At 43.1% G+C, this 13,328-nt stretch overlaps 1 protein-coding gene across 1 annotated transcript in view; it reads left to right on the top strand.

Moving 5' to 3' along the window:
- Window positions 1–10,145, top strand: part of CNMD (chondromodulin) — a 28,439-nt gene extending 18,294 nt beyond the window's left edge. The window contains exons 5-8 of the mRNA XM_063150334.1: window positions 1,342–1,455; window positions 4,073–4,226; window positions 5,394–5,596; window positions 7,957–10,145. Coding sequence (XP_063006404.1) covers window positions 1,342–1,455; window positions 4,073–4,226; window positions 5,394–5,596; window positions 7,957–8,172 — 687 coding nt within the window. The 3' untranslated portion in view covers window positions 8,173–10,145. The remainder of the gene's footprint in view (window positions 1–1,341; window positions 1,456–4,072; window positions 4,227–5,393; window positions 5,597–7,956) is intronic.
- The last annotated feature ends 3,183 nt before the right edge of the window (window positions 10,146–13,328 follow it).

The following is a 13,328-nucleotide window of genomic DNA, read 5'->3' as shown; positions in this document are numbered from 1 at the left end:
GGAAGGGACCCATAAGGATCATCAGGTCCAACTCCTGGCACAACATCATTCCCAAGTGTCACACCATGTGCCTGAGAGCACTGTCCAAACACTTCTTGGTCTCTGCCAGGCTGGTGCTGTGACCACTTCCCTAGGGAGCCTGTTCCAGTGCTCAACCACCCTCTGGCTGAAGAACCTTTTCCTGATATCCAACCTGAACATCCCCGGACACAACCTCAGGCCATTCCCTTGGGTCCTGTCACTGTCACCACAGAGCAGAGATCAGTGCCTGCCCCTCCTCTTCCCCTCACCAGGAAGCTGTAACTGCAAAAGGAGGGCTCTCCTCGGTCTCTTCCAGGCTGAACAGACCTCAGCTGCTCCTGACACAGTTTCCCCTCAAGGCCCTTCACCGTGTCCCCCTCCTTTGGACACCCCCTAACAGTTTAATGTCTGCCATTGTGGCACCCAACACCGCACACGAAGGCATCCATGATACCCCTTCAAGGCAGATGAGAGGGGTCATGCTGACGCCCACACCTCTTTCTCCTGGCAGCTAGAGGCCAGGCAGAAAACCAGCACAACTCAAAAGACACTAGGTAATTATATTTAGATGGTTGACTTGTGCAATCACATGAAAAACACAACAATTTTGCCATTTACAATGAGGTATCTAAATTTATAATGTAGAAGAGAGCTCTTTTATGGATACCCAAAGCCTACAGTAGAAACGTAGACACTACAGACAAGTGTGGATGCCCAAGGTTCTGGCACAGACTGGAAGGTACATCCCAGGACTTGCAGGAAACTTGCTCCTTCTCTTGCTCAAGACTAGACATCTATGGTTTATGCAACTGCATTTCACCCTAGTAGGTCAGACAAAGTCCCACACACAGATTTCTGCACCAAACTGCCCGTCACAAACTTCCCTTTGCCGTCACAGTCACTTATTTGTACAGACTGAACCAAACTGCCCCCACATTTTTGTAAAACTGTGTCACAAGGGTACCATGCCACCAGCTAGCACAATTTCAAGCCTGCCTACGTTAGGTGCTAAGTTACAGTTCAAATCATGTCAACTAATTCCTTAACAGAGCTACTCCAGGTAGCCTACAGCCTGCATGGAAGCACTTACATAAAACACCCCCCCACTTTCAGGAATCAAGCAAAAACTTCTAGACCAATTTGACCAAAATTGTGAAGCTAAAATGATGAATGGAAGAGCGTTTTATTGCTTCTGGTTTTAAATAAGGTTAACCTTCAGACTGAAAATTCAGCGGCAATTTTAGCAGAGCTGAGGCACTTTCTTGGGGGTGGTGAGGAGCTGGAGGGCTGTGCACAACCCCCTGCCTTCTGCTTTTGCAGGGCATAACTGGGATCCGTTTTGCTGAAGGAGAGAAGTGTTACATCAAAGCTCAGCCAAAAGCTCACATCCCTGAAGTTGATGCTATGGCTAAAGCGAGCCTCTCATCTGAGCTGGTAAGGGGTAGTTTGTTGGTTTTTTAAACTAATCTTTGTACAGAGACAGCCTAAAGGAGGTACTGAAATACAAATAAAAATGGCATTTGGAAGCCACTCTGGCTCATGGTAGGGACAGGGTGGGATAGCTGGGATTCAATGACTGGTTCCAAGAAGTCCCTGAAAGGTAAAAAGAACAAGGTTGGTGTCAAGACATGTCAGTGTGTCCAGGGTCATCATGAGAGGCTGCAGATTAGTGAGTGGGGAAGCCACAGACTGTTTCTGCCAGATCCACAGGAGATCTCCATGACAAGAGCACCTGCCTGCGACCAGGCTGTGCACAAGGCTGGAAGGGAGGGCCTGGAAGAAGCAGCTGCTGTAGTCAATGCAAAGGAGGACTCTGGTAGATCTCAGGAGATTTCTATCAATGCTCTTGACCAGAACCCTGAACTCCATTACTCTAATCAGTAAAAGGGAATTGTAGAAACATGGCAGAAATTAAAATAACTCAGAAGAAATAATTTATTTTAAAAAATATGACTTTGCCTTCTTAGCATAAAACTTAATTTTACATGTTAATTAAATTTCATAGAATTTGCATCACAACCAGCGCAGAAGCTGCAGCTCTCACCCAGATACCACCAAATCTCCTCACATTTGCCCAAAAAGCCAACTGCTTTATGTGCTCAAAGCCTGAGTTTCCCAGAGCTCAGACCCCCAGAGTAATTGCTCACACAGGAGTGGTTCCAGTGACTTGAGTCCAGCTGAGCCTGGAGGCAGCTGGATGCTCAGTCACTGGCAGGAGTGCACAGGGGATCCACAGCCCCTTTCCCTGGGTTTGTTCTGCTCCTGGGAGAATAAAAGCAAGACAAAATCAGCGGGGACAGAGGCGCTATTAAGGCTACACCTCCTGCAGTGGTGCTGTGACTGCTGAACATCTGCTTTAAAATTAAGGGGGAAAAGATCTTTCCTAATAGAGTCAGAAAGGCTGACAAATGTTACAAAGCCTCCTGAAGCTGGCAGGATTTTCCCCATGATGGGAAAGAGAACTTGCACGAATTCCAGAGAGTTCCATCTTTCCTGCCTTGCCTTATTTTAAAGGCAGCTGGCCTTGAGTTAATTAGCACTATTGCTTGAAGTCAAAGATTGAATTTTTCATCTTTTTGTAAAAACAAAGTCACAGACTTGAAGACATTATCCTAAATCATCAACAACTTATTTCTAATTCTACCTGCTGACAGTAAAACTATTTCCTTGCCCTGTTTTTTGTGCATCTTCTCCCAAGATGCATCACCTATGTGACTGTTGCAATGAATCACATGCACCAAGCAGCTCAGAGCTACCCCTAAGACATTAACTTTTCCCCCTCACTCAATTTTCCAGGCCAGATGTACTACAGGAATGGCAAAGTAGCATTTATTTTTCTGGGCCAAGTCATCTCTCTGATATGGAAGTATTTAGGAAAAAGTATGCATATGCTGTTTTCCTGCAATGGGCATCATAGCAACACTACCTACAAAAATTGTTGAGTAAATGAGTTTTATAGATACCCACGTTCTGGCTGCTCACAAGTCAGGATCGTTTCAAACAGAAACAAAGGATATTTTTATTTCTGAAAATTAGAGTCAGATATTTCTGATGTTGATAAAAGCTTAAATGGGAGAATATAAATAAAGAGCAGTAGACAGATTGGATAGCAAACTTAAATGACTTGAGACCTACAAAATAAATCAATAAACACTAAAGAAACAACAACTCAAGGGAATAAATTGATCTAGTCAGTTATATAACAAGTCTTGATGACTTTTATGAAAGCAATTTAGAATTTTAACTTTGAAATCATGCTGGTTTTCATGATTCAAAAGTTAGTTTTCTTTTAATATTTCACCGTTGCTATAAAATACTTACACATTTTATGTAAAATAATACTTTGAACTAACAACTTTAAAGAATCAATCACTGGCATTTTCCTACATTACTTTGAAGATATGAACCAAAAACCTGCAGGGTACACTTCAAAAAGGCAGGCTCCTTTAACTTGCACTTCAAGCTTTTGGTCAATTGAATTGCTTTTACCAAACAAGACCTTTAATCAGACTGATCACATTGACTTAAAACTGGAAGCTGGAGCAGTTCTCAAGCTATAATCTTCTCTAAAACTTTTGAACAAGTTCCTCCCCTCACCCCCCCATACATACATTGTAAATAGAGTTATAGATTGGGAGTATGTTAAATGAGAACAGGGCATAAAAAAAGATGAAGGACTTGGATTTTGCTGGTATTCCATTGCTGCTTTGCTGAAGGGGGCAGAACTTTGGTTTCTATCACGTGAAATTCTGGTGCTTTGGGCTGAAAGAACTCTGTCACCCGGCCCTCATGCATGGGGCAGAAGCCTTCCAGGAGTGAAATGGGTGAAATCACAGCCCAGCAAAGCTGACAGAGCTTTGCCCCTCATTTCATTGGAGGCAGCCTTTCCCCAGGCTTTGGCTCAGCACGATTCCCTCACATTGATGACATAGAAGGATGCTCAGCATTAGCTGCAGCAGATAATTATACAGTTTGGTGCTCAAGAATTAGCAGCAAGCAGGCACATGACTGCTCACTGAGCAGCAAAGGATTTATGCTCTTCTATTTGCAGGAAGATGAAATCATGCCTGTGAGATTTGACAAAAACTCCCTTATCTGGGTGGCTGCAGATGAGCCTATCAAGCATAACAGCTTCCTAAGCCCCAAAATTCTAGAGCTTTGCAGGGATCTTCCAATTTTCTGGCTGCAACCAACATATCCCAAAGGTAACATTTCTTTTATTTGAAAAGTATGTTATCCCTCCCTTCATCTAAATGCCTTCCCTTCATCAGGTTTGCTACTGAAACTAGCACATCTGGGAAACCAGACTCCTTTCCTCCCTTGCCCACGCCTTCCTGGGCTTGAGCCAAGATTGTGGGTTTGGAGTTTATCCCCTAGATATTTTCCATCCTTGTATTTACTCAGACAATTTGCATAACCCAAGTGGGTGACTTGCTAGGAAATGAAACATTTCCAGAGAGGTTAGTCTACTTCTAGAGAAGGACAAGACAAGAGCTTAAACTAGCCCCCTCAATGTGTAGGCAGCTGACACCAGGTACCAGGAACACTGGCCAGGAGTTTGGGACCATAGCCTGTCCTGTTTTCTACCCTGCTTCCCCAGAGGAATTCAGTGGAGTGGAAGCAAGATGCTTTAAGCCAGCCAGCTGGTGGGTGGTTTCTGAGACCCTGGGGCAGTCCCAGCTCTCAACTTGGGGCCCATAGGCAAGCTTAGCAAAGGTGTTCAGGAGTCACCAGGAAGATGGCAACTCCTCCAGGTAACTTCCAGGCTTCAGAGGAGAGAAAGCTCAAAAATATGTATTCCTCCTTGGTCCAGTTAATATCAGAACACTTGGGTGGGACAACGTATGAAAAAAAAAAAATACCACAGTTTAGAGCACCTGTGGACTAAGCACCAAGCTACCAATATTTTCCACTTCCCTTGCATATCCCACTGGGCAACAAAAGAACAGTATCAAAGCTGTCCAGAACCAGATATCCTTGAGAGCAGGGCACCATTCCACCATAAAAGCATTTTTTAAAATAAGTGAGATGTGAACAGCTGGTCTTGCTAGTGCTGGGAATTGCTGCTGGGTTAGTGACTACAAGATGGGTCAAAAAAGCCCCAACAAATCTCCTCAAATTTTGCCTCAAGGAGAGAAGAGGGAGGGGGGGAAAGGCAATCACACTGCTTTAGACTGGCATTGGCTGCAGACAAAATGGAGGAAGGTAAGCAGCTCCCATGGCAATGCATGTCAAGTTAGCCAAGGCACAGTTTTGGCTTTCTCTCTGCCCTCCATCCTCTCCTTTTTAATATTTAAAGAAATCACTGAAATATTAGGTAACTACAATGACACACTCAAGGTAAGATTGTCCCTTGGTGAATATTCCTTCAGATAACCAGAGGAGACAAATGAAGAGAAACAAGCGCCAGCCAGAACCAGACTTTGATGAGGAAGACTTGGAAGCTGCTTCTGAAGAAGTAAACCCCAGGTCACGCACCGTGCAGCTGACTCAAGAGCTTGGCCACCAGGCTAATGAAACCAGGCCAATGGGACAAGAAACTGATCAAACATTTAATCCAGACAACCCATACAACGTGAGTATTTACACTGTAATCTTCCTTCAAAGCTCAGGACTGTGTTGGACAGGTAACACTGGTAATGTGGGGCTTGTCTTTTTTTTTATCTGCACAGTCTTTGCTTGTTCAGCTTTTCTAGGAAATAACAGACTGGTAAAACACCTAAGAAGCTCAAAAATGTCTTCCCTCTATCCTCTTCTCCCAGTTTTAGATTTCTGAAACAAGTCTGAAACAAGCACAAGTGCTTGAGATCACAAGGTTAAGGCAAGTTGATGCCAAGTTTCTTTCTGAGGTTTCCAGATCCATATGGAAACAGCACTGGAGATGTGACAAGGGTAGCACCTTCTCGAAACAAACCAAAGCTGGTCTTGATCAGACAGCTGAGACCCATCATTTACTATGTGAAGAGAGTCCAGTAGCTAGAAACATGCTTTGCTCTCAAACAGAAATTAGTACCAGACATGACTGCTACAGGGGAACACAGCACAAGTGTCTGAGTGCAAAGAGATAAAGGTTGAGCCAAATAAATTTCTTGCTCAGCCTCTCCTCTGTGAGGGTAAGCAATCCTAGACTGGCAATAACCTGACAGAGAAGAATCTGTTTTGAGACAGCAGCAGTGGGTGGAGGATGACTGTTGTAAAACTTGTTCTCACCCTTCAAGAAGCAGCAGCCCCCAGAAAGAGCAGAGGAGCCACCCTGCTGTGTCCCAACACCTCTGCCACGCTGCAGGAACACTGGCTGTGCAGGAGGCACCTTCCAGTCTGCTGCACCAGCGCCAGACAATTTACACCCACCATTTGGTGCAGCAGGAGTAAGTCATTTTAATACAACACTGTCACAAGATAAATGCCTCCTGCTTTGGAAGTAAGTCCCAGCTTTGACTTGACATTTATGCAACAGCAGGAGATCATTATACTGTGACAGCATTCTGCCGAGTTGACATCCCTTAATTAAACTTAAATTAATCACTCCAAATAAAGTGGATCTAAATCGACTCTCTCACGAGGTCAGTAAAACAGCAGTGGCACTGGAATGTAGCTTCTCCTCACAGCCACTAAGGTGACCATCTCCATGAGGTCTGAGCTGCCCTGCCTCTAGAGGCACAAGTGCCACAGGTCTGCTCTTCCAGCCAGGGGCAGCTGGGCCGAATGGAGAAGGGCCAGACAGAGGCAGCCATCAGGCTTCCCTCAGCCTGCAGGGAGGGGTTTGCCCTCACCAACAGCTGCTGCACCCATGCCTATCACCAGGCTTTCTTGGAGCCAGCCACTGGACTGACAAGCACCATTCATTATGCTCCAGGCCTTTCCTGAAGGATGAAACGAACCCTCCCTAGAGCTATTTCTCTTTACTCATTGTAAGTGGAGCCTGGACAATGAGCTCAGGTGATGTTCATGGTGCAGGTATCTGAATTCAAGGATGATCAATCCTGACCAAGAAAACATCTTCCCTGCTCTCAGGACTGGGAAGGAGTTGCTGGGGTCCCTAAAAACACCCAGCTGTCACTAGTGTCCTGTGCAAGCCCAGACAGGGGGTGGCACCTTTCTGTGTCATTTTTTTTGTTGTGCCACTACTTTCCAAAAATGAATGACAAATGGTCAGGTAAAAAAGCTGACTGGTACTTCAGCATTTGTGCATTACTGCTGCTTTTCTTGAAGTAACACCAATGGACAAAGAACAACCCAAGTTTCCAAAAGCAGAATATCAGGTTACCTTTTTTTCCCCAGAAATGAGGCATTTTGAAGGGTAAAGGCTTTTAGGTATTTTGTACATGCTTTGCTCCATATAACTCCTTACTGTCAGCTACAGAACAGGCACAATTCTCACTGTCAACAATGCACCTAAGTGTAGTGGGGTGGGAGGGAAGCAACCAGACTCAGAGACAAGAGCCAAATCCTCAGGAAACTGCAGGGGACCAGAGGAATAGTTTCCTAAAAGGGCTGTAAAAAGCATTAAAATACAGAATCTAAAACTAATCATAAAAACCACATCATATATTTCAGGAATTCTCACCTACATTAAAGATTCAGGTAACTATCTTGAAATCATTTCTGTCACTAATATTTAAAGTTTGGGAGGAGCTTACTGTTGCTGGAGCTTTTGCAAGGACAGCAGAATAAAAATAACGAAGTTAGAGCTGCCTGTTGCTCTTTCCATTTTGCAAGGGTGATCCCACCAATTCTATGCTTCTGCCAAAGAGAGCAAGTCAAAAGAAAAAATAATACAGCAAGATGCATGGGACGCTTAGTGGGAGTTCTGTCAATTTCCACAGCCCAAGGCTGCAGGTTTTACCCTTTGTGGGGTTAAGGGGAGCATGGATGTATTCTGCCATTCCATGAGAATGAGGGCACTGGGATGACATTTAACATTTCACGTTCCAGCAGCTGGAAGGTGAAGGGATGGCCTTTGACCCCATGCTGGATCACCTGGGCGTGTGCTGCATCGAGTGCCGGCGGAGTTACACGCAGTGCCAGCGGATCTGCGAGCCCCTCATGGGCTTCCAGCCGTGGCCCTACAACTACCAGGGCTGCCGCAGCGCCTGCCGCCTCATCATGCCCTGCAGCTGGTGGGTCGCGCGCATCATGGGCGTCGTGTGAGCAAATCCCTCCACCAAAACAAAACCAACTCAATGGAGCCTTGACAAAATGAGCAGGAATACAATGAACTGGTAAAAGGCTAAAACCAAAGCAGCGGTACCGATCCTGCCTTACAAAATCAGAGCCTGTTTTTCTGCACCAAAAGCAAGGTCAGATATTCCAGCTGCAAATTAAATGCTCAAGTTAATATTTCATTAGCTTTACAAGAGGCAAGGGTACAATAGCACTTGCTGAATTAAAAAACTGAGACTTCCCAAAAAAAAGACAACATTAAACTTTGCTCAAAATTGGTTTAGCAGCCCAGAAGCTTGCCCATACATCTAAATTCAGCCTTTCAAAACAAACGCCTCTCTTTCCAAGCTATATGTGAAAATTTACACCCAATTAAGCAACTAGCTCAACTTGTACACTTGGGAGTGCCTTTAATCCATGTAGCTTACTTAAATAAATCACAACTTAAGTTGCTCCCTGTTGCTATTCAGAGTTGCCAGGTCATTATGAATGGTTATAAACCAATTACAGCATACCTTTCCCACAAAGCTGCTCCAGGGGACACGGGAAAGCGCACATTGTGCTAAATCGGAAACAAACAGCAGGAAAAGGGGCTGTGGAAGGGGATGTGAGTGGCCACAGAATCAAAACCCTTTGCACATCCCAACATCAAAGAAACCCCAGCATCAAGAATCCTGTATCCATGATACCACTGTAGTGTCTAACAAGTATCTGCTATCCAGCTACTACAGCAAAAGTATTTACATGCAGTTACAGACCAAGGAGCCTCAAGACCCTTCAGAATGTACAACAGCCACTGTTATTTATAAATCCTTGAACTAGACACTTTTGACACAAGATTACAACCCCTCTTTATTTCACATGGATAGCAGCCATTCACACCAGTTCCTTTAGTTTTGCTGAAGCTCACATCCCTTCCCCACAAGAGAAACTGTTTACCAGAAGGGAGGGGGAAAAAAGAAAAGCCTTTTTTTTTTCCCTCTCCTTTCTCACCTCACCCTTTTTGCTAAGGCAAACTCTGCAATTATTGGGATTGATCCCACTACACATTAAATCTCTAAGGAAGGTACTAAGCTGAAACACTCAAAGGTGGAACAATTTAGTATTTCTAGCCTTGAAAAACAAAATTAGGCAGTGGTATTACACTGCCTTTATCCATACTATGTATCATGAACCCTACCTTCAAGTTTATGGAGCCATCTACATGATCTTTATTTACAAAATGGTTCAGCTTTTCCTATAGTCTGCTTTCTGGAGCATTCATTTTTGTGACTAAACAGCTCCTGAGATGTTGCAAGCCCAGTAATGTTATTAACACTGCATGACACACGAAAAGAGGAATTAATTTGACATAATCGTGGCTTAAAGAAAATAAAGACAACCTCATGTGGAATGCTAAACTGCATAACTGAAAAGCAAAGTGTTAAATGAGAATAAGATGAGAGTAGAATTCAGTATTTTGTTCTATTGTAGCTTTTTAGTATAAACTTCACCTTCCCTTAATCTGAAGGACAGACTTGCTTTGAAATATTTAAATTATAAACTTCTTAAAGTGGGATTTCAAGGCCTGTTAAATTTGAGTTTCTGCTTTTTAAACTGAAAATGACCTTGATCATTATGTTGTTTTAGAAGTACATCTATCATATGCTTAGAAAAGTCAGTTTTCCTTTTTTTTTTTTTTACTGCAGATTAAACAAACACATTAAAAAAAACCCAGTTGCTTTCTGTGCCTTTTTCAGTGTAGAAGGTGTAACAATTCTTTCACATACTTGTTAAAGAACTGTCTGAGGAGGAAAAGAAGGGCATCAGCAAGTGAAACACTGGAGGCAAAGAGAAAGAAATGTGATTGTGTGTATGTCTGAACTAGACTGTTGCTCTCTTTTGCATCTTGAGGCAACCTGTCATCTGCTTCTCTCTGTGTCCCCCAATAAAACAGCCTCCTTCTGAAGACACAAAACCAACTTTCTGGTAGGTGATTTCCATGTCTACACATACTTAACAGAATTAATTTTTAACAAAAGCTTGTAATCGTTTGCTTTCTATAGGCAGTCACAAAGCAGTAAGAAGTAAAAACAGCATCCTGCTCATGGATATAGAGCTGTCACATATGGCATGTACATCTCAAGAACATGTCTGTGCACACCATGCCACAAAAGCCACAGTGACCATAACATTTATCCATTTCCAAGAGGTAGGAAACAAAATGTCTCCTCCAACTCAAGCTTCTAGTGAGCAAATTCCTATTTACATTCATATTGGATTCAAAGAGATAAAAGTGAAGATCTCATGCTGCAGCAAGGTTGGAACAAACCAATCTTCCCTTCAAAATCTGATTTTGAAGGAAAAGTTCTGAGACAGCACAGGGATAGTAGTAAAACCAAAAGGCCATCAGTGTGAAAAGATGTGGTATTCCCTGTGGTTGTGGCTGAGACTCCAGCTCTAACCATCCACAGTGATCCTTTCACTACTGTACACTATTTAGTACCAGTAAAGTAGTAAGTTTCTCACTGCCATTACAAATGTCATACCTTGGCACACTCAAGAGGTTACAACATATAACCATTTGGGGAAATATGGAGCAGGGTGTTCCTTGAACCTGACCCTGGGCCAGCAGAAAACAGCTGAAAGCCTTCCTTAGGCCAAAGTTTAGGGAAAGAGAAGAGGAATGAGTTTGTCATCAACAGTGTCTCCCACCACAGGTGGGTGTATGTTTGTCACAGCACTGCAGTTCCACTACTATCCTTAAAACTTAATTACCCAATGTGATTCTACTAGGAGGATTAGAATGGCAGAGCAGATTAGAGCAGAAAAAGAGGATAAATTCAGGCTCGTGAAAAAGAGATGGAAAACAGGGAGCAATCTCATATGGTTAAACAGATGGAAAGCCAGTGATGAGAAGGCAGGAGGAATCTTTTTACTAAATCTACAGTTTCCTTTCTCCCTCCTTAAAACAAATGAGGCCTTTGTCCTTTTTCATACAGGAATCACCCTCCACTTGTATCTACATTGAAAAAGCAGCTGGGAGCCATGGGGTGATGTGGCTTCTACCTCCCATGTTACACTTCACTCCTACTGCAGCACAAAAAAATTCCAAGAAAGTTTCACTGAAGAACAGACTAAGTACTTGTTCCATGCAGTGGGGGAAAAAAAAAAGTAGTGAAGCATAAAACTACAGCTGGCAATGAACTGATTGCTGATTGACATGTCTGGGTGGAGAGAATCTCTGCTCAGAAAGGGCAAAAGAGAGACTGAACCAGGAGCACCATCATCTGCTTCTGAGAGGCTCAGCTGGCCTTTTACAAATCCACATCTACAAACTGGTCTTCCACAAGCACATATATCAAAGATGAGAGAGGCAGCCTTAAGCTGCAGCAGGCATCTTCCCCAAGAGCAGGAGCAGAGAGCAATCCCATCTATGGTATTAAATGGGCACTGTTACATCTTGCTGTCCTCTTCCAGTATTTCCATCAGTACACAGATCACTGAGGTCATCACATCACTTCAGAGCACTGAGGTGATGCTGCCTTGGCCCTCCAGACAGCACTATGTACAGATGACCAAAAGGCTTGGGGAAAAAACCCTCAAGTAATTTGAATGCAATTAAAACATCATCCACTCTGTCTTTGCAGGCAGTTCCCTTCCTCCAGCCAACTCATTATCAGTCCTGCTACATATTCCACTCACCTTCTCCAGTCCCAAAGGAAATTCCCTTTGTCACTGGTTTGTTTTTCAGAACCTCTATTCAATGCCCAAGCCACTGCTAGCATTCTCGTGATCTACAGCTTCTGGTACCATTTTGTGTGTGTGTGTTTTGACAAGAACAAAACACTCTGTTCATGAAGTTCATGAAGCACCTTCCCCCCCAGCTTTCTAAGGAAATTTTGCCTACTGATTTAATCCAATTCCCTCCAAACAAAAAACCCAACACCTCTCCCCCCCACACACACTTCCCTCAACCTATAAGGCAACAAGACATGCCATTATTGATTAACCTTAACTTGAAGGAGGAACACACACAGATTATCTGCTGGTGCTCAGAAACATGCTTGGAATTATGTCTAGACCTGCAAACTTGGTTTACAGGATTGAGATGGACAGAGAGCTCTACCACTTGATTGCTACAAGTTTTAGCCTGAAGCTAAAGCATTATATTTGCATTACATATGCCTCAAGAGTACGTAAGTAGCAATGCATTTAATTTTACTTTTTGCCTTAAGCTAAGTGAATTGAATCTCAAAGCAGTGAAACAGTACCCACTTAATACAAGAATATATTGTGTTTATCTGACATAATGCTCCCATGGTCTTTCAGTAAGCAAAGACAAAGGAACCTCTGCTACATTCTCTTCAGTAAGTAAGAGCAACTTGATTGGCAGAAAACATCATAAAATTACTTTTTAATTTCTATTTAAGAGATGTTTACCTAGGCTTTTCCCCACAGCAAGCCTTTTCTAAGCTCTGTTAAGTACTCTGAATGACATTTATAAAGCAAGGCTGGCCAAGAGACAAGAACCCAATTTTGTGACAAAGTGAAGCACTCAGACATTTGTCTTCCTTCTACATTAAAAAGAAAGAAATGCTTTTGCGCATAAATAAAAAGCAGCAAAGCACTTATCTGGGAGAGTGGAGTTCAAGTACCTATTCCAAATCAAATCACTCCAATGTTAGCATCCCATATGGATGGGCAAATGCTCTACATATCGAGCAACCAGCAACTCAGAATTCTCTGAAGGTCAAGAAAAGCCTCACACCACAGCTAAAAATTCTTCTCTGAAACATGTCCCAAGTTCACGCTTTGAGAAACTTCCAAGAAGCAGACATTGTTCAGTAAATGTCAAGAGGTAAGGCACACAAAACCCTTCCTAAATCCCATCCAACTCTGTTCATTGCATTCGAAGAGCAGGGTAACATCGGGTTCTGAAGGTTACCAAATTTGAACTTTGGAAAACATATATCAATTCTGAAGCCAGAAGTGAGGCAAAAGAAATCACTGCCCAGTCTGCACTGCATCATCATGATCTCAGTGCATCAAGAAACTGCAATTATGTCCAGACTTGTAGTCATAGTCTACATCCAAAAAAATCCTTCTCTTTTTAACATTTGTAAGATTTTAAAGCCTCGGTATCTCTCTACTGCACAAGCACA

The sequence above is a fragment of the Melospiza melodia genome, chromosome 2, assembly GCF_035770615.1.
Source record: "Melospiza melodia melodia isolate bMelMel2 chromosome 2, bMelMel2.pri, whole genome shotgun sequence".
Classification (NCBI taxonomy): domain Eukaryota; kingdom Metazoa; phylum Chordata; class Aves; order Passeriformes; family Passerellidae; genus Melospiza; species Melospiza melodia.
Note: the sequence above shows the minus strand (reverse complement) of the source record. Positions and strands in the feature narration are given on the sequence as shown.